We start from the raw sequence: 21762 nt of genomic DNA on the forward strand, positions 1-21762 counted from the left end.
CGCGCGCGCGACGTGGGGAGCCCGTGGGTCTCTGACGCGCGGGGTCGCGGGCTCCCGGCAGTTCCCGCTCGGCGCCCTGGACGCACCGCGCTGGCTGGGCTCGGAGGCGGCGGCTGCGAGCGACTTGGGAGCAGGGAGGGTCAGTGCAGGCTGCCGGCGGCCGGCGTTTCCCGGCAATAATCCCTGCCTTTCTTTCTGTGTCTCTCTGTCTGCTGCGTCTGCTCCTAATCCCCGACCCCCCAGAAGCGGGAGAACGGCCCCAGAGAGGAGCAGCCACCCTCTGACCATGCCCCGGTGAGCGGCGAGGACTTCGAGGGCAACTTGTCGCGGACTGCCTAGGCTCAGCCAGCGAGCTGCGAGCTGCCGGGGTCCGGGACTACGCGGCGCGGCCCGGCGGGGGGCTATCGTCTATGTCTTCTTGGGGAGCCCGGAGGATCGGGGTCTCGTCTTTGCAGAAAGAGCCCGAGTCTAGTGGCTTCAGTGGGCTGCTGCCGCCACTGCTAGTGCTGTTTCCGCCGCTCAAGAGAGGAGCAGAGCCCGGCGAGCGGGGAGACCTCCGGGGCAGCGAGGCATCGGACATGTGTCAGCACATCTGGGGCGCACATCCGTCGAGCCCAAGGGGAGATTTGCTGGAACAATTCAAACTGCGATATTGATCTTGGGGGTGACTGTGCCTGGCCGGCTGTCGGGTGGGAGTGTGAGTGTACGCTCGCTCTGAAGTGTGTGCCCGTGTGTATGTGTGTGTGCCGTGTCGGGCTCCCCCCTGTCCCCCCTGTTTTCCCGTCGAGTGATGCACTTGGAATGAAAATCAGAGGATGGAAATAGTCTGGGAGGTGCTTTTTCTTCTTCAAGCCAATTTCATCGTCTGCATATCAGGTATGGGGCGCGCGGGAGTCACGGCGGGTTTGTGGCATGTTGTTTGGAATGTATGGGGTTTTATTGTATGCAAGACACTCAAGTGGCCTCGCGGGGGGGGGGGGTGGCAGAGACCCTTTCAGCATTGTGGGTTTGCTGCCTTCAGTATTAAAAACCTTCTAAGCCCAAGGGGTGTGTGTGTGTGTGTGTGTGTGTGTGTGTGTGTGTGTGTGTGTCGGGGGTAGAATCTGTATGGAGTCCTGGAACATAGAAGGGATAAGAGTTGAGAAAAAAAGAGGCAGATGGGTGTTGATTTTCAACTGCTTTCTTGCCGAGAACTCTGGCGCCGACATCCGAGCCTTGGCAACCCCCACTCCCATCCTCTGGCTTTCAAAGTTCCCAAACTCGGTGGTTTCGGCTGGCAAAATGGACGCAGAGCCCTGCCCTGGTATCTAGGCACTTTGAAGAGACTGCGGGAGAATGCGGGACTGGAGACTAACAGCAGGGACCAGAGGGACGTGGAGGTCCTTCGTGCCTTCCCCAAACCCATCAGAATGGTGCTGATGGTGTGAAACACGATAGCCCAACCCCTATCCCCCAAATAAATGCCAAATCCATATGAAACAACACAACATCATAAATATCGCTTTAGATCATGGTCTTTCTTAATTCCCAGTGGCAAGGATGTGCTGGCTCAATCCCTGACTTCAGGTTACTTGTGCCAGTCTGTGGTTTTAGCAGCTAATGAGAAGACAGTTGAGGTGAATGAGGTAGGGCTTGTGCCTGCCTGAGCCTGTGTGTCTGTGTTGGGAGGGATTCTGATTTCCAAACAGTGTCTTCGTAGGTACAGGGAGTTGGGGGTGTGGAAGGGAGCTGTGGAAAAAAGCCCCTGGATCAGCACTATTCCCCAGTTGGGTGCCTCCTCCCTTTTCCCTTCACACCTGTCATTTAGGCACCCAGGGTAAGGCTCATTTGTAGTGCTCCCCTCTGCCTGCATTCCCGCTGCAGAATTGTGGACTCAGCCAACTTCCCATGAAGTCACCAGAAGAGGAGAGCAGGAACCCTGCCCCTGTAAGCAGACACATTGGAGCAGCGTTGGGGTGCCTGGACATGTTTCCTGCATCTTCCTTCAGCCTAACCCCCATGGTCTAAGCCACACCTGATTCTGGGTATTGAAAACCCTTGTCTGCCCTTACCCTAGATCCAGTTCCAAATACCACTATTCGATTTCAATGTTCTCATAGGGCAGGAATAGGAAATCTTTTGTTCAAAATCATTCTTCAGGGGGCTTGGCCACTCTGCTAAGAAATTGGCCTCTGTGATACTTTAGAGATACATTATGTCCCTGGCAGATAGTAAAAGTGCCCTAAAATCCTCTAGTGGGACCTCTTTTACCCTATCCTACATCTAAAAGGAAAAACTCCCACGTGACTGGCAAAGATGTATATCAGTCATGGATCTAGGAATGAACTGGGTGGCATCTTACCAGGCCACATTTTATATCTTTCTCTCTTCCATGTCTATTTCGAATTCTCTTGTATCATAATATTTCACTAGTTGTAAAATAGCCTTTTGCTACCTCTCCCCAGCATCATAAATAATTTTCAAATGAGACAAACCATCTGAGTCCCTTTAAGATTTAGAAAGGGCTAACATCATTGAGGCCCTGGACCTCCCCCCCACCTCCCACCATCATCCTTTATTTCCAGCCCCTACCCTGTATTTGGTCAGGCCATCACAGGGGACCCAGGTGAGAAAGGGTTTGTTCTTAGCCTCCAAAAGAGGCATTAGTGGGATACCTGTCACAGCTATGCTTGGTTTGGTGTATCAGCAACTAAATTATATAAATAGAAGCATTAGTTGGGGGGTGGGGTGGGGAGGTGGTTATTTCCAACCCAGGAGGGGTGCTATGGAGTACTTGGCCTTTCACATGTATTTACTAAATAATCATCATTGCTATGTAATGAGAGGATAAAGTGTAAATGAAATTGCTAGCTATTAGCTAAACACAGAAAACTAGGCTAGCGTTCCAAATGCCTAGTTAGGATCTGCATTAATTTGCACTTTATGAAGGCAGAGATACACTATTGTGTACTCTATATTTACACATGTACAAACTTTAAAAGACTATTCTTTCTCCAGGGCCAAGGTGGCCTCTGCCCTCCATAAACAGAACTACTCATTCAATGTCACAATTCTGATTAGTAATGTAATTATGACTCACAGTTTGGGGGATTTTGTTTTCCCATCTGGCAGCCTTAAGAGGTATAGGAATATGAGGCGCTGAGGTTGAATAATTGTGTCTCAGGGGAAGTTTAGTAGGTCTTTTATTTCTGTTTCCATGATTTGCAGTTTTAATTTACTCACGACTGAGCTTTACCAAAAGCAACATAACCCTTGATCATAGAACTTAGTAAATCTTAAATTTTAAAAAAAAAAAAAGATGAACTGCAATACTTCTCTATCATCTTGGGATGAATTGCCCCACCCAGGAAATGGGTACTAACTATTCCTCCTGAGTTACCGGGCATCAATGAGTGATGCATTGGCTGGTAGGGTTGGCTTTATGATTGAGGAATACCCGACTAGAAAAAGGCAGCAAAAGTCTGCAGTGAAAACATTTTGCAGAAGGAAAATTTTGGTGGTAGATCTGGCCTGTAGAAGGTACTCTGATTAAATTTCAGTTGGTAACATTTGTTTTCAGAAACACTCTGGTGCTTTGCAGCTTAGTGTTTTGTCAATCAAAGGTACCTACCCTTACCCCACCTCACCCCCCAAATTAAAAGTATATCCAAGGAGTTTCCTAGTTTTCTCCCTGGGTCTGTGTAGGTGTATTCCTTAAAATACAGAGAGCGGGACTCGGTATGTTTGATGGCTCTGCAGTAATCATTTGGTTGTGACAAAGGTATGATACTTCCCAAGGTTGTTGCTTCTACAGGGTGATTGTAAGGAGCAAAACACCCTTTGTAAAATACCTAGCATAGTGTGTAGCGTGCAGTAAAATACCTAGCATAGTGTGTAGCGTGCAGTATCCATTGGCCACAAATGGAACCTGGGGGTCTGCTTGTCCAGGCCTAGCCAGCTGCTAAGGAAGGAGTGTGTGTGCCTTCCATTTGAGATCCTATCAATTTTGGCTACTTAAGGACAACACAGCTAGGCTGACGAGGGAATGCCACGATCTGGGAGTTCTTGCAGCTCTACATTAGTTGCAGATCTCATTTTCTAAAAATGTAAGGCAGCCAAGCTCTGTGTGTCTGTGTGTGTGTGGTGGGGGGAGCGGGCAAGGGAGGGAGGGAGAGAGGAAGGGGGAGAGGGAGAGGAAGAGTGAGAGGGAGAGGGAGAGGAAGGGAGAGAGGGAGAGGCAGAGGGAGAGAGACCAGGATGATTTTTCCCTGTACTAGCAAGAGCACCATCCCATTCTTACAAAAGCATCTCAGCTCGGTGAGAATGAATGCTTAGCAGCACCAGGAGAGAATTTTCTGATTTAAAAACAGCTGTCTGATTTAATTTACACAACTCATTCTACTTCCCTATATGTAACTTTACTTCTTTGTCAGTTTATTCATAATAACAGCAACAACACTTAGAATGATGTGGTGCTTTCACATCTATTACATAATATTGCACATAGTTTAACTCATCTATTCTTAGAATTCGTAGGTTAATTTTATATGTTAGGCAACCAAAGCCCACAGAGGTTCAGCCTGGAGGATTCACAGGCAGATCTGAGTCAGAATTCAGTATATCATTTATGTTTTGGTTCAAATTTTGTTTTAAATGTTTTTATTTGGTGTTTTGTGTGTGTGTGTGTGTGTGTGTGTGTGTGTGTGTGTGTCTCCAAAAGAAAGAATAAATTGTGTTAGATGGGTGTAAGTCTTAGAGAGTTTAGAAGTAGGAGTTTCTCATGATTGCAGTTAAGAGCTAGAGTTAAGGTAGCATTTGAGTCTATCAGTCAAACAGAGGAGATCCCTGTTTACCCAAGTTTGTCCACAGCATCTTATGATAAGCAATCCCTACAAGCAAGGAATATTTCATACAGTCTTTTCCTTCTCTGAAAATTGAAATGGTTTAACATCAGCTTCTTTACACGTAGAAAGGGGATGATAAGTACATACCCCACACATTTGTTATGTGGATTAAATGAGATAATGTTTTTCAGTGATTTTTCTCTTAGTACAGTATTTGAGGCGTAGTAAGCTTGCAATAATGTAATTATCTTCTTCTGACAAATCTGGCATTGCACTGGTTTGTGAGGCCATGATAGAAGAGAGCCTTTACCTTCCTTCCCTTCAAGGTGTGTAAAAGCAAAACCAAAAACAATCAGCAGGCACATTTCATGACATTGAACATGAATCCTACTTTCAAGGAGGCCTTGACTTAACAACTTTGAAATGTCTCTTTATTTTGTTTCTCATGTAAATGAGACTGGCAGTATTCGGTATTGGTTCACAGTCATAAATGTCTGTCTACCTCATCCCCATGAGCCCAATATTGAGGGGAGGCTTGGGAAGTTTAATAAATCACCTGGGAACAATGTAGTGCTTATTACCCAGGGGAGCAACAGAATTTTCCTCTTTCTGCTTGTAAATTATAACTTGGTATAGAACCCAAGTTTCAAGTGCTTCCAAAATGGCACACTGCAGATGCTGTCAGTATGGCTAGAAATAGAACATTTCATTTAAATAAAAGAGCTGCACCCCAACAAAGAACACTTACCTGATGACCTTATCAGCAGTATGGTTTCTTTAAATCCAGTATCCCAGGTGATGTCATATACCCAGTCACTGACAGATGCCATCATCACAGAGGAGACTCGCCTGACAATGAGATGAGAGTCTTCCTGAGGAATAGGAAATCCCTGGGGGAAAGAGAAATGTGAATGGAAAGAAACACTTTCTTGGGTGGGGAGGCAGGGGTGGATTGCCACTCTAGGTAGTCAGCATCCCAACTTGTCACCTTAATTAAGCAGTCCGTATTTGGACCTGAAGTTTAGGTTAAGAAGAGATCCTGGCACTGTAAAAGTATATACGGTAGCAAGCCATTGTAGAATCAGTCTGGAAGTTGGAAGACCCAGCCTGCTGTAGAACTTAATTATAGAGATGACTTTGGGCAATTCTTTTACCCTCTTAGTGTCTAGTTTCCTCATCTGTTAAATGAATATTGAATCTCCTTTGCCTCTTTCAAAGATGTGTTTATCATATGATGGAATAATCCGTGCTTAAGATATAGCTGTAAAATCAAAGTCGAGATACATACACACAATGTAGTGTGATATAAAATAGTATGAATAATGTTTAATTGTTAAGATATAGTTATAAGAGTAAAATTGTAATGTACAAAATGTATCGTGAGGTAAGACAATAAGAATAATGTCTAATTGTTTGATAAAGGGCATAAATGCTATAGAAAAGAGAAGTCCAGACATAAGGGAAAAGAAAACTATTTGGTAGATGTTGGAGGTTGGGGTAGAAGAGATGGAGGGGACCATTTCGTCAAAAGGAGAGGACTAGGAATGAGATGTACAGTGACACTGTCCCAGTTGGAATAAAAGGTTCGCTGTGGGAGATACTGGAAAGTTGGGATGAGCCCACGTAGGGGGCTGTTGAATTGAGAGAATACGGAACTTCCTAATATATTTAATTTCTTGGTAATTTTAATTTTTTCTTAGTATGGATCTTTGTATTGATTCAATGGACTGAACTTGGTTAAAATTTGTCTGAGATTCTAACATTTCTTTGGATTTTAAATTTGTGTAGAATGTCTCTAACTACTGCTGTCCTTTGCATAGAAAGTTTATAGCCTCTTTGGGATTGTAGACAAAAATTGTAGACAAAATTTGGGAATTTTGAGGAGACTTCCGTTTTCTTATCTGTAGACTAGAGATGATACTTCCCAAAGTTGTTGATCCTCCATGGTAATTGTAAGGAATAAAACACTATTCGTAAAATACCTAGCATGGTGTCTGGAACACAGTAACTGCTGTTGAGATCACACCTATCCTGCGTGAGTTAGCATGGGCTTTGGGACCAAGATAGGCCTATGTGTGCATCCTGCATTCCTGATTCACTCTCTGTGTGGTCTTGGAGACGTTCTTTAAGTTCTCTGAGCCTCTGTAAAATCTATACAATAAATATTGGAGATAATGTACATCAGATCCTGTCAGAGAGCCTGGAATGCAGTGGTCATTCAGTGCATTGGAGCTGCTCCCATAAAATCACCATTGTCATGATCGTCACCAATAACAGTGCTTGTTATGGACACTTTGAAATTGATCTTGTAAATTCCAGTTAATTATTCAGTCATTTCTTCTGTGTTCAACACAATAGTATTGCCATCTAACTATGTGACAGACATGGGAACCATAAAACTGAATACTACCTGGTCCTTAGTGTTTATAAGGTGGTACGTGTCATATGCTAGAGGTGTATACAAAGTGCAATGGGAATATAAAGGGGGAGCAGTTAACTGTTGTTGGTGTGTGCAAGTGGGGAACAGGAAGGGTTTAGAGAGGAAAAAAACGTTTGAACTAGGCCTGGAAGGATACAAGACATTTCAAAAGAACAGGGGGAAAAAAAAAGATATACCATGAGGCAAGAGTAGTATGTTCATAGACAAGCAGGGATGGAAAAAAAAACAAAGTATCAGAAGTATGGTGAGATGAGCATATGAAGTAGATGGGTTGAATTAAGTGACTGGATGTAGGGCTAAAAGAATAACCAGGGCCAGTATGAAGGGACTTGAAAGCTAAGATAAGTTTAGATCATTACTTTTAGTATTACTTTTAGTTATGAGGAGCTAAGGTAGAGATAAGAAAAAATGACAATATGTTTGTGTGCAATTTAATAAGATACTTTTATACTTTGGTTGCAATAAGCAGTACTTTAGAAACCCAACTCCTGTCTTCTTGTTAACCTCTATTCTTGCTCACAAAATCCATTTAACAAGATTGCCCTAATAGATGAATTAGGCCATTATCTTACATTCTGGCTGACAAACTTAAAAAAAAAAAAAAAAAAAAAAAGACAATTATCCTATGTCTTTACCCTAGTCTTTGAGATTTGGTATTTTCTTGTTGTGCAAGTGCAAATGTCTCCACACTTGATCTTAGCCAAAAGGCCAAGAAGCAATGTGTGCAGATGTCTCAAATTTTGTACTTGAATAATAATAATAACAACAATAACAATAATGGCTTTAGCATTCAATGAAAGCTACGAGAAATGAATCACCCATACATGCATTTCTGTTGGGAATATCAATTCTGTGTCAAACAATAGATGCACTATTTTACATGAAACAGATGCTTAAAGCACTGAAAAGCATTTTATGGCAGTTTTACCTTATTACATGCTGCACAACTCTTATTTCCAATAGACAACATGTTCACTTGGGCGCGTATACTCAAGATTCCCTAAATTACATATCCGTTTTACCCTCTCAATGATTACCACAGAGGGAATGTAGAGACCTAAAATGAAATGGCTTCCCTTGTCCACTTAACCAAGAACATTTAAGGAGGGTATCCTATACAAATGGCACTGGGAATCCTACACGAATGCTTGAGACACTGACTTTTCCCTCCAGGAACTAATAATCTAGTAAGAGACTGATCTTGAGCTTATTAGTAGTTACAGCAGAATGTGATAAATATTGTAATGAAAAGAGATACAGACAGTGTCTGAATAGCACAGAGAAGGGAAGTCTGAGTCATTCTGGAGGTGGGAGGGCGCAGCGGAAGGAGGGTAAGCAGTGTTATCTAGAAGGTGTTTGGCTGAGTCTCGAAGAATGCTAAAGAGTTGAGTTTGAACATTTTGGCTGATTGACCAGAGGAGTGTGATTGGGGAGGGGTGACCATAGGAAATGGCATTTACAAAGACAGGGAGATCAAATAGGATAATGATGGATTTAGGGGACTATCGAGAGGTCAATATGGCAACAACTAGAGTGGAGTATGATGGATGAGGCTGAGAAGAGCCTTTAGGAGATACGATTCCAGTAAGAGTAAAATGTTGAATATAATTATAGTAAAAACCACCCTTCTGCCTCTCTGTGTAGGGAAGGCATCATTTTAAGACCTAAGAGGGTAAGTCGTAAGTCTTATACCTTACTCTTGGTTAGGAATAGGACAGTCCAAACTCTGACTCTGGTCCAGCTATGCTTCATTTGCCCCAGATCACTAGTTATTTTCCAGTGCTGTCTCTAGTTCCAGGTGGCTTCTCAGAAGCTTTTGAGATAATCCAGATAGAGATTACAGAATTTATCTCCTTACTTAGTTTGTCTCTGTGTATTTACACCCGACGAAAAAGAGCCAGGACCTTAATGGTTGATCCTGGATGTTGCAATGTGACAATTATCGTTTTATCCTCTTTGATAATTAAATTTTTCCTACAGCTTTTTGCAGTTTTCATCTCATGTAACCTTAAACAAAACTTGAAAGGATTTCCAGCCTGCAGGTCTTGGGGTGGGGAGCTGTAGATGGTAAGGAATGGGATGGGATTGCCTTTCTAACAAAGCAATTAATTGCTCCTTATTATTAGCAAATTGGACTGGTAATGGAGAAGCCAGTGTTTTGGTCTGATTACATTTGCATTAAGGTGCCATTTGGATGGCAACAGAGTTTATCAGTAGTTGTGAAGGAGACAGCCTACAAAATGCCTTTCCCTCCGGATCTGGTAGAGGTGGGACCTTTGTAACAGTAAAGGCAGAATTAATCGTTAACTTTGTCCAATGCTTCACGGCCAGTGGATGAAGGGCCTGGTGTAGGAAATGAAGCCTCTGACTTTCAGGTGAACTTTCAAGAGCCAAGTCTTGCTGGCTTTACAACACATTTGGCAGCAATGCCAGAAGTGGAATAAACACATTTACTGAAGGATATGAGTCAATACATTCCCCTTCCACTGCCCCCTTTTCTACCACACAGTTACCTTTTACTCTCAAGGAAAACAGTTTTGATGGCAGCCCTTACTGAGTGAGCATAGGCCATTCCTCCTCTATGAGGAATAAAAATAAATAACCTCATAGGATTCTTGAAATGAACTAGTAAAATTATCTGCCCATGGAAGGGTTCTCTCCCACCCCCAAGGGGTTTAATGTGTTGGCTCATTAATCCCATAAATACTAATGAATGCCTCCCATGAGCCAGGCACTGGGCCAGGCAGAAGATGAAATACAGTGAGCAAAACAGCCGTGATCTTCGCCCTTGTAGAATGTATACTTAGTGATTTAAAAATATTGGTTCCTTTCCCCATTGCTCAACTCAGTACCTGGCATTTGGTAGATGGCTCAATGATGAATGATTATATTAACATGTAAATGAATCACAAGGAGTGATTTAGATTGGCTTGCCTTCCTTAGCAGGAGACTGGGAGACAAGATATGGGGCTAGGAGGGAGGGGAGATGAAGAAGTCCTCTGTCAGCCTTCCTCTTGCTTCTATTGCATGGGTGTCCTTAAATATACAGAGTCAGAGAGAACTGGAACTTTCCCAGCCACATATTTGACAGTTCCCTATTTTTTTCTCAGACTCAATTCATACCTGCATTTGACAAACCAGTATCATTTGGGGCACTGACAGTTATTTTAAAGTGTATTTCAGCTCCCTTGTGTTCTATGACACCGTACTAAAAGACTTGAACTAGGGTGATTAAGGGTCAATGGATGCATTGTCCTTCCTTTCTCCATGTCATCTGTGTTCCTATTAAAGGAGATTGCTTAGAATAAGATGTTTTCTTATTGGGTTGCGTCTTGGGAAAAACCAACACAAGAGACAGCTCACTGCCCCTTAGTCCAGTGCTGACCTAGACTAAAGGGCGTTAAGGGAAAGCCTACCTCACCCTTCCGTCTTGGTGCAGAGCAACACAGGAAATGGCTCTGGTCCCTAAGGGGTTTCAGTCTTGTGTCTGAAAATTACTTCCCCCTCTAACCTCTGGAACAGAACTGTGGTACAGCTCACTAGTTCTTACCAGGGAGGAGAGCCAGGCACCTAGAAATGGAAAGGACATAGGGAATTTGCAGTTCTTGGCTATGCATTCTGCCTGTGATAGCCTCGGTGATCTTAACAGCTTTGAGGCAATGGTCAGTTGGATGGTTTGTCGTTTGTTTGCTTGTTAAATTAATTGTAGAAAAAAATAAGGGGCGGTTATAGAACAAAGGCCCCTATTACTAACTTCTTAGTAGATATGTGGAGATTATACTGATAGTTAGAAAGTCAGGCATCTATGAGCAGTTAAGTCCTATTGAATGGCCTGGGTGTGAATAGATACAGGTCACTATCTGTCTGAGTCCCATCATATACTTAGCTCTCTAAGTCCCAGTGGCTCAAATCCTTGTAGAATGAAAAGTAAACTAATGAAGTGATTATTTTTTATGTCTGTGACGAGTTCTATCCTGGTTTTTCCACTTGTGGTGAGGTTCTTCACACCCTTTTAGTCTGGGTCTTTGAAGTGCTGTGAGAGTCACATGCAATTTCAGGTTCATGAGTTTGGTGCAGCCTTTTCTTTCCCCCTCCTGCTTTTAGAACTGCTGAGATTAGAGCTTGACTGAGCCCAGTAAAGCCTCGTAATGTGCCACATCTAAAGGTAAAACGTGTCAGACAAATTAATGCACGAGAGTTTGCTGTGTAGGCTAATCATGTGTTCACGCGAATTGCTCTTCCATGATCAGAGCTTCTTGCAGGCCAGTGACTGTATGTGCAAGTGTTTTAGTGTCACAAGCATGAGAGATGATGGAAGTCATTGAGTTGCTTTTAATGCTAAAAATGCTATAGCAACAGTATCGAAGAAAATTTAGGAAAACTAATTGATTTCTTCATAGACTAAATTTTATTTACCCAAATTTTCAATTATAACTTTTTCAACCTTAAATCTTTGTACTTAAGAAAAACAAAACAAAACTTTACAGTATATCTTAAGTATTCCCCCATGTTGCTTCCCAGTTATATTAGTTCAGGAAATCCTACATTCTGTGACAGATAAACCCCCGAAATCTCAGTGACGTAACACAATAGAAGTTTACTTTCTGTGCACATTGATCATCCATTCATGTCAGTGTGTGTGTGTGTGTGTGTGTGTGTGTGTGTGTGTGTGTGTGTTCGGGGGGTTAGTTGGGGGGAGGAATAAAAGGGAAAGAATCCAGTCTTTGTAGTGACTTGGGTGTCTCAAGGTTGATGGAGGCTCTGCTTATTTTCAAGATATGGCTTCCAGTGTTGTCCTAGACACCAACATCAACAGGTGGCAAAAAGAACGTGGAGGAGGATCATGGGAGAGGTTTTTATGGGCCAAGCAGGAAAGTCACATGGGCACATCTTATTGCAAAGGAACTTGGGAATTGTAAGCTAGCCTTATGCCCAGGAGCAGAGGGAAAATGGTTTGGTGAACAATTAGTAAGTAACTGCCATTTTAATATTCATGATTTTCTACATAATATTTCCAAATAGTTTATTCACCTAAAATGGCATGATTTATATTTATCTTTTCCCCTATTTTTAAGCTTCTGTATTTCTAGTTGTTGCCCCTTTTGGGGCATATGTTTTCATGACTACAGATATTTATTTCTATTGAATTATTTTTTAAATAATCCCGGTATTGTGATTACTGGGTAAAATAGTATGAAGTTCTTTATGGTTTTACCATATTACATCTATAAGTAATGTGTAATCTGTTTATAAGTCTCCAGCTATACACCTGAATCCCTTGAGGAAGTAAACAAGTACATACGATAGTGATAACCTTTTAAAGATCTTTCAACAGTGGTCCACCCCAGGAACTATTAACAAAAACTGAACAACTATAGTATTTAAGATGTTATTTTGTTTAATAAGTCAGATCAGAGACAGGAAAACATGGTCAAGAACAAGTAAATTGACTTTACCTGTTGTAAAGTCCAGAATTTTGAGACTTCTTAAGTATCGTTCCCAGAGCATATTTCTATAAATTACAAGTTACGAGCAACTAAGGTGGATGGCAGAAAATATTATTGGGATGGAAGTTAGAACACGTTGAAGTTAGTGTTAGCTTTGCCACTAGTAGTTCTGTGACATGGGGAGGTCATTTTACTGGTCTGGGCCTGAGTTTTCTCTTTTTTAAACAAGGATATTGGACAAGGTAATGTCTATGTCCCTTTCAAACTTGGAAATTTTATAGTCTTAAGAGACTTTTATAGAAAATTATCTATGTTGCTGTTGATGCTAAACTTCTCCAGTTTTTGAAATGTCGCAGCAGCAAGATTAAATCACAGGAAGAACTTTCAAGACTGTGAGTCAGCAGAAAAGTGGCAAATGACTTTCAAAATGGGCAAGTGTAAGATAAGGCATGATGAGAGAATAACCCAAAACTATTTGTAGAATGATGACCTCATGGCTGTCTAGTAAGACTGTGGGAAAGAGTTGTAGGGGATATAATTGCTCCATAAAACATTTACTGAAAACCTTGGGATCTATATACTGGAATCTTAGACTTTAATCTCAATTCTGCTGTTACTTGTGCGACCTTGGGAAATTACTCAAAAATTCCAGTCCCTAGTATTCTCTCTTATAAACTGGAGGTAAAAACATCTACCTTTGCAGTCCAGGGAGACTGACATTTTAAAATGCAGCATAGTACTGGGCACATGTAATGTACTTGATCACTGGTGGGTTTTGTGTTGTTATGACTGACGCTGAAAGAACAAAAGACACGCTGGGCAAAATTAAGAAGGAATTTGGCAATATCATGTAAAACATGGGGATTAAATGAGCCAATTCATGTGAAAGTGTTTAGCACAATGCCTGCACATGACACATAATCAGTTGAGGTTGGTTGAATCTGATTCACTAAGGGAAGCTAAAATGTCTGGGGAATATTTTAAAGGTAATAAGAAAGAAGATAATCATGTCTTTTTCATAAAGTGATCTTCAGAGGCAATTTCCTGGGTCTGGCCCACATTTTTCTTTAATAATTAAAAAAATTTTTAATGCCACGTATTTTCAGTTTACAACTAGGACTTAGGCTTATCAAGGCCTCTAAGGTAGGTGTATGGGCTCATGTAACCCAGTAAGTACTTGGCCTTTACAACGGTGGCAAACAAAATGCTGATCCATTGTTTTTCCGGCTTGATACGTTAGTAAATGTTGGCTTATTGGCCAGAGCAATAAAGAACTGAGATATGATGAACCAATTCATTTATGATAAAAGATGTAATATTTACATGTTCTCAGACTGTCACTTGCTTGTTTTTATTGGTATTTGGTTACAGTATTTTCTTTTCATTATTCAGTCTTGCCAGCTTCCCCAAGCACTAATTTACATGCACATGGTAACCTTAACCATGTTTTTTCAACAAATTTGCAACATGGAGTGATAGTTTTGATTTATGTTTCATACTCACTTGAGAGAATGATTTTTAAAATGATAATTAAATGCTAGCCTGTTCCTGGGATTGCAACATGATTCCTTCTCAGGTACATCTGAGATCTGAGAATTTCAGCAAAAGGCATAAAAGGAAAACCAACAAGAAGTAGAACAGATGACAAATAGTGTATTGATATTAAGTAAAGACAAGCGAACTGTGACCTAAGTGTGTTGGTCTCTAGGGAGCCGGCTTTGGGGCTTTTCTGAGTGTTTGGATTTTTGTGGGATTTTCCCCTCAATCACATTGGTAGAGGCTGGATTACAACTGAGAATGCAGAGATTAATGGCCTGTTGTGACTAATCCATTAAACCCCTACTCCTATTTCTCTTAAATTGATTGAATTTAGAGAAGCTGAAGATAGACCCACAGCAGGGAGCCTGATATTAGATGCCAGTGAATTAATGAAACCTAATAGCTCTAAGTACATGTAATCAAGAATCGTGGAGCCTTCATAGAAAACAGTCACCTTTTGCATTAAGGAATGCTTTTATTAGTTGCTTATTAGATTAGATCCCAATGTGTTGTTTCATAGTCTTTTTTTTTATTAAGAGAACATTTTCACATGATGACACTTAAAAATGTTAACACTAATAAAACCCAACTTTAAGTCATTTAGAGATAGACAAGGATCACCTGTGATCACATAACCTGACCGCAACTGTTGTTAACAGTTTATTCCCCTCTAGGCTTTTATTTGTAAGCGTTTTTGTATATTTGAAATTGAATTCCACTACTTTGAGCAAAAAGTCATGTGAGATAAATATATGGTTTGTGTGCATTAAAGCAAGGCCCACCTAAAATTTAGACAAAAACAATGTGAAAATAATTATATACATAGATGGATAGATATGGCATTGATGAAAATCACAATTTTATGCTAAATTAGGGAGCTCAGATTGCATGAAATTTGAACAGAAGTGAAATTTCTAAATTTTTTAATTATGAACCTGTTGCTCTTGAAAACAAAATTATTAGTAGGAAGATAAAAAGATGAGAAATGTAATCATAGTTCTGAGGATTTTTGAGTAAAGAAACATTGGAAGAAACAATTAAAAAGGAGGTTTTTTAAAAAAATGATTCATTTAACTATTAAAACACAGAAATATGTTTAAATGTACTGAGAAGCCATTTAGAAGAGTGATTAAAAGTTTACAGACTGACCTAGGTTTAAACCCATACTCTGCTTCTTCCAAGCTGGATGGCTTTGGGTAAGTTAACTTCTGCGTCTCAGTTTTCTGATCTGTAAAATGGGGATAAAAATAACTACCTCAAGTGCTTATTTTTTTGTGTTAAATGACATATGAAAGTAAAGCACTTAGTATGTTAGCATCAGATAATAATGGCTTAATAAATGTGACCCATTAGTAAAACCATATAACATGTAAGCTACAGCCAGCCACACCATCTTTGTAAAGGAAGAAGATTCTTTGAGTTGCCTTCTTTGTAGGGAACATTGTACTAGAAGCTGAGAAACCTTTAATACCTTCCTCTGATTCTACAGAAAAAGTTCCCACTGTCAAAACTGATGTTTACAAATCCTCTGTGATACCCCATAAACACCTTTCCAGCTTTGCTCCCATTTGCCAAGTCACTATTCTGGGAACACACCTTGTTCCTACTTACCTGTGCCTTTGTGTTGTGTTTTCTCCACCTGGTTGTCACCCACCTGAATCATACCCATCTCACAAGTGTAGCTAGAGGAGCTCTGTGAATGCTGTTGTCATCCATCCAGTTAGCAGGGTTCTCTTGGTCTCTACACCCCGTTGGCTCTTCTTGTCCCCAGTACTGCTCATCACTGACCGTTCTGCCTCCGACAGGTGCAAAACTCATTGTGGTCAAGATTCAGCTCGTCTATCCTGTTCCCAGTCCTAGCATGGCGTGCTGATTGGTTCCGTTTTACTCCCCCATCTATAATAGTAATTACGAGATTATCTGCAGATATTCCAAGTAGTATTTGTTACTGTATTTCCTCTTCCTCAACCCACCTGGTGCCTCTTAAAAATACTACACCTCAGGACAGGGCTCAGCAAGTAACAACCTGTGGGCCACCTGTGGCTTGCCACCCTGTTTAGTAAACACAGTTTTCTTGGAACAGAGCCATGCACATTCATTTATGTATTACCTTTGGCTGTCACCAGAGCAGCAGAGTTGAGTAGTTGCAGAGACTGCATGGCCTGAAACTCCTAGAATATTTACCATCCGGCCCTTTACAAAATAATTTTGCAAACTCTACTGAAAATAATGGATTCAGATGTTTCCAACAGGTAGAATAATAAACTGGATGCCTGGATAATCCATGGTTGTTTTCAGTGAAAGATTAGTTACATGCTAAATGAAATAATTTTTTTTTAAATGTTTTAAAGCTGTAAGGTTTTAGGAGCACCAAACTTGTCTTGACTTTTGTGGCTGCCTTGGCAGTTTTTACTACCCCAAAGGAGTTCCTTAAGCTCCTACCACTGTCAGAAACCAAAAGAGAAATCTCGGTTTGTGCTGATCTGGAATTGTAAAGCTCCCTGTACGGTCCGAGGATCTTGGCACAGCTCTGGCCCTGCCCAGGCAACATTCTGGGGGGAAGCCCCCCTTCCCTAAGCAATGGGTTGTGCTGGTGATGGCAGCTTGGCAGGGAAGGAGCAAGCTTTCTGAGAGTACTGTTCTGCTGACAGCTCTTTGAAAAAATAAACCTCCTCTTTTGGGAATATGAAAGTCAGACTACATTCAGAAATAAGAACATCACCCGGAAAGACAAGCAATTTCAGGAATGACAACCTGAAAAATCAAACCTTTCCCCCTGGTGATTGAGACCGGCCAGACACATAACCCGAGCCATGATCAGTTTCTGCACTTGGATAGAGCGTTTCCCCCCAAATAACAAGCTGAATGAGTTTTGCGGAGCTCTGGGAGATGGTTGCTGTCCTCCCTGGACAGATGGGGAAATTGAAGTCAAGAGGCAGAGGCTTGGCCTCGCCACAGAGGGAATGGGTTCTGGCAAGGACCCTGCAGGACACACGGGAGCTGGATTCCCAGGCATGGCATTTGCCCTGAGAAGCCCTGAATGCAGATTTCAGAATGCGACTTGACAGAGGTTCTTCTGAACTCTAGAGCAGGGCTTGGCAAACAATAGCCTGTCAACCAAATCCAGCCTGCTGCCTGTTTTTATAAGGCCTAAGGAGCTAAGAATGGTTTTTACATTTTTAAATGGTTGGGGGGGAAAAATCAAAAGAATATTTCATGACACATGAAAATTACAGGATACCAAATTTCGATCCATAAGTGAAATTTGAGTAAAACACAGCCACACCCATTCATGCATGTATTATCCATGGTCTGTGGCTGCTTTCACATTACAACAGCAGAGCTGAGTTGTCTTAACAGAACCTAGCTGGCAAAGCCTAAAATAGTTCCTGTCCGGCCCTTCACAGAATAAACTTTGCCACCCCCTGCTCTAGAGTGCATGGAATATCACACTTATAATTAAAATCAACTTTACTGAAGTATAATGACCACATAGAACACTCATTTTAAGCCTACTGTTTGATGGGTTTGGAAAAAGAATACAGCCAGGTAACTACCACCATAATCAAGATATAGAACATTTCCATCACCCCCCAGATTTCCCTGTGCCCCTTCTTGGTCATTTGCTCTCCCATCCTTGAATTCAGGCCACCACGGATCTGATATCCGTCAGTAATAGCAGCTTTTCAATGTTTGTTTCCTAGCATTTTGGATCACTAGGGCCTGTGTTAAAGGAGGGTGATGGTGGGGGCGGGGGTGAAAACTATGATTTTATTCTTTCATTTGATAATTCCTAGTTCACTCCAAACAGCCCACTCCAAATAGCCACTTACCTGTTTATCATATTAGTAACTCACAGCCACTGGTTACAGAACTCTCCATCTATGATCTCAGTCAATCATTTGACCTTATGAGGGAGTTCTCATCCATCTCCCACTTTACTGAGAGGAGGCAGAGGCACCCAGGTGATAAGATGTCACCTAAGATTTGAACTCTGATAGTGTGTCTGAACCCAGAGCTTGAGCTTGGCCACACCACAACACACACTTAGTCTTCTCTACAAGCCTGCTTGGAGGCGCAATACCTGCATTTTATAGAAGAAGGAAGCTCAGAGAGGTTAAGTGACTGGTCCAAGTCACTCAGAGCCACGATTTGAACTCCTACCATCAAGCAGAAGGCCCCGAACCGAGCAATTGAAAAACATTTGAAAAACATTAGTTTGAAAAAGCATCCTGTCCTCCAAAGGGGTCAACTAAGAGCCATGGGTGAGCGAGCTGCAGATAATGCAGAGGTGAGTGGCAGTGGGTGAAAAGCCGTCTTAAGCCAGATACACTTTTGCTTTCTAAACTAATGGATATTCCAAGACTATTTAATATAAACAACTAATGGCAGTAAAGTGCTTTGAAAAACCCTGAGGGGTACTTCCATGCTGACCAGCATCAATAATCTGTCTCTCTTCCTGTCCTTTCACAAACAGCATTGTATCTGCATCGGTCTGTTTAGATTGAGAAGAGAGTGAAAATCAAAGTTGCAGAGGAGAGCACATAGGGCGTTCTCTATCTGCCCTCCCCTTCACACCTGCTGTTACAAAGGATGCTGCCGATTACCAACCCCTACTTTGAATGATTGCCCTGCATTTCTTCAGGGCTTTTTTCCGAAGCACTGGGCACCTAAAAAGCACCCCAAAATATTGTTTGTTGATCCAGTGTTCTAGGGGCACTCCATCAGCCTCTCTGCAGGCTCTTTTTACAACGTTGGAGAAGAGCCTATGCCCACTGGAGTCTTTAGTTGTATATAACAGAACCCCTTTAGGACTAGTGGAAGCAGAAAGGAAATTAGTTAAAGCATTTGAGGTGCTCACCAAATCTATGGGTGGGCCAGACGATCAGAATTGGAGGCTGTGCTTATAAGAATGTGCTGTGAGATTATTTAGGAAAGACCCCTGCTCCTGCCACTTCTGGGCAGAAACAGTGATCAGAAATCCCATCACTGATGTGGACTGGTCACTAGACACCACTGGTGCCCAGAAAGCGGGACAATCCTATGCCACTAACCTCACCAGAAAATGGACACCACATCGGACCTGCTTCCTCATGTTCACTTTAGAACTGAAGTCTCAGGCAACTGAGATTGGCCAAATTCAATCATGTGCCTGTGCCATATGAAAAGTAAGGTTCAGGATTCTACCTGGGTGGGATTAAACAGAAAAGGCAGAAAAGACTCCATGCACAGTGGGATGACTGAGTAATGCCCACCTCCCCACCCGCCCCCGCCCCCGCCCCCGCCGAAGTTATCGGCATCCTAATCTTGGGAACCTGTGAATATGTTCCTTTTCATGGTAAAAGGGACGTTGCAGATGTGATTAAGGATCTTGAGATGGGGAGATTATCCTGCGTTATCCAGGAGGCCCAGTGTATTTAGACAAGGGTTCTTCCTTATAAGAGGGAGGCAGGCAGATCAGTCAGTAAAAGGAGATGTGACAGCATGAGCTGAGTTTGGAGTGGTGTGCTTTAAAGGTGGAGTAAGGGGACCATGAGCTATGCACTGCAGAAGGTTTCTAGTAGCTGGAAAAGGCAAGGGAACGCACTCTCCCCTAGAGCCTCTAGATGGAACACAGGCCTGCTGACACCTTGATCTTAGCCCCCCTAAGACTCATGTCAGACTTCTGAGCTCCAGAACTAGTAAGATACTAAATGTGTGTTATCAAAGCCAGTAAGTTTATAGTAATTTGTTACAGCAGCAATAGGAAACTAATACACACAGGAATAACATTCAACATGTGATGGGAATCCAGAAAGCATGACAAATGTTCAGCATAGCTGCACTGAAAGAAAGCTAGAAAAGTTGTTCCCCACGTCCAGTTCATAGGGTTTCATCTGTCCACCCTTTGAACACATCCTCATAGAGTCCTGCAGGGTGAGCAAGCTGAGTAAATTGTTTGTGATGATTCAGCTGGTTCACCTACTGTATTCATTCCATGATTCATCCAACAAATGTTCTACTCATTCAATAAATATTTACTGGAGTTAAGTGCTGAGCACTGTGAAAGATCTTTTGGTTACAAAGCGAAATAAGAGAATAAGACTTAGAGTTAACAGTCAAGAAGTTCAGAGACACTGGGTGTAGATTTAGCTAATTTACGGTTGTCTTTATATATCACATGCCACCAAAAATCCACATTAGGGTGATTTGGAAGAATGGGAGTAAGGATGTCCAGATGATTCTAGAAGAGGAGCCCCAAGAATTCACATATAAAGGTAGTATAACTGGAATAAGTATATATATATTTCAATTCCATGTCTATTATAGCAGTAGCCAACACATTGAGTGCTTACTCTGTGTTAAACATAATGCTAAGTATTGTTTGTGCTTTATTTTCATAGAATTGTCATATCAACCCCATGAGGTCTGGACAGTTATTATCCCCATTTTATACATGAGGAAACTGAGGCTTAGGAAATAAGACCAAATTCACAGTGCTAGGTAACAGATCTGGGATTTGAACCTCAGGTCCTCTGACTCCTGGGTACACGTTTTGCCGCCCTGCCTGCTTATATGCCAAGCGCTAGCTGAGGGACTAGGGATTCACATGTGTAGGAGAGAACAAATGCCAGGTAAATGAACCTCAAAATGTAGTAGATAAAATAAGCTATGAGAATGCAGACAAAGAATCACATAGCTTTCCAAGGTGACTGATTTTTAAAGGGGAAAGCCATCGTTTGGATATATAATTTCTGGTCCATTTGGTTAAAGAGCGTATTAGTTTACAACTGAGGGAGGAGCAACTCCTACGTTGCGTTCACTAATTTAGGTACAAAATACATTCTAGGTTATTTCAATTTTAAAATCGTATTCCATAAGTAATGCGTTATATTTATATATTATTGTATTATTATTTTAAGATATGTGTGTGTGTGTGTGTGTGTGTGTGTGTGTATAAATCTTTCTCTCCTCCTTTCATTCACCCGTAGCTGTAAGCTAAGGTCAATGCTTTGGTAAATGCTATTATTTATATTAATGCCACTTGAAGCCTCTTTCCAGAGTCCTTTTCCTAAGTAAGGGTCAGGGATACAGCCCTGCAGCCCCCTGTTCTGAGGAGAGTGTCTCCCCTCGGCAGTGGCTCATCAAGCGTCCACAGTTGTTGACGCTGGGCTTGACTGTGAGCAGCGACACACAGATGCCACTTCTCACTCCCAGGCCCAGTGGGTAGGGAGTGTAAGATCCCTTGACCACTGAGCCAAGAGCTGCGTCTTACCCACATGGTTCCCAAGTGTTCTGCTCGCTGGCTTCTGGAAGCTGCTGCTTACTCAGTTACCACTCCACAGTCCTGTTGACAGATGGTGTGCCTTGCTCATTAAATCAGGATCCTCTCCACTCCAAGGGCTCCAGGCTTGTTGGGAAACAGACTTGGTGATGTTTTCTAATGCTGAATGGTCGGCAGCTCAAGAGCATGAAGATAAATATTCTCCTGCATTGTGCATCCACCAACTTAAGCCTTACTGTGTCTATTCCC

At 42.0% G+C, this 21762-nt stretch overlaps 1 protein-coding gene across 1 annotated transcript in view; it reads left to right on the forward strand.

The window, feature by feature from the left end:
* The first annotated feature begins 243 nt into the window (after positions 1-243).
* The window catches only part of CA10 (carbonic anhydrase 10), a 452569-nt gene continuing 431050 nt past the window's right edge, over positions 244-21762 (forward strand). Inside the window, exon 1 of the mRNA XM_033091320.1 lies at positions 244-876. Within this exon, the coding sequence (XP_032947211.1) occupies positions 816-876 (61 nt within the window). The 5' untranslated portion in view covers positions 244-815. The remainder of the gene's footprint in view (positions 877-21762) is intronic.

This window comes from Rhinolophus ferrumequinum, chromosome 21 (assembly GCF_004115265.2).
Source record: "Rhinolophus ferrumequinum isolate MPI-CBG mRhiFer1 chromosome 21, mRhiFer1_v1.p, whole genome shotgun sequence".
Taxonomy (NCBI): Eukaryota; Metazoa; Chordata; class Mammalia; order Chiroptera; family Rhinolophidae; genus Rhinolophus; species Rhinolophus ferrumequinum.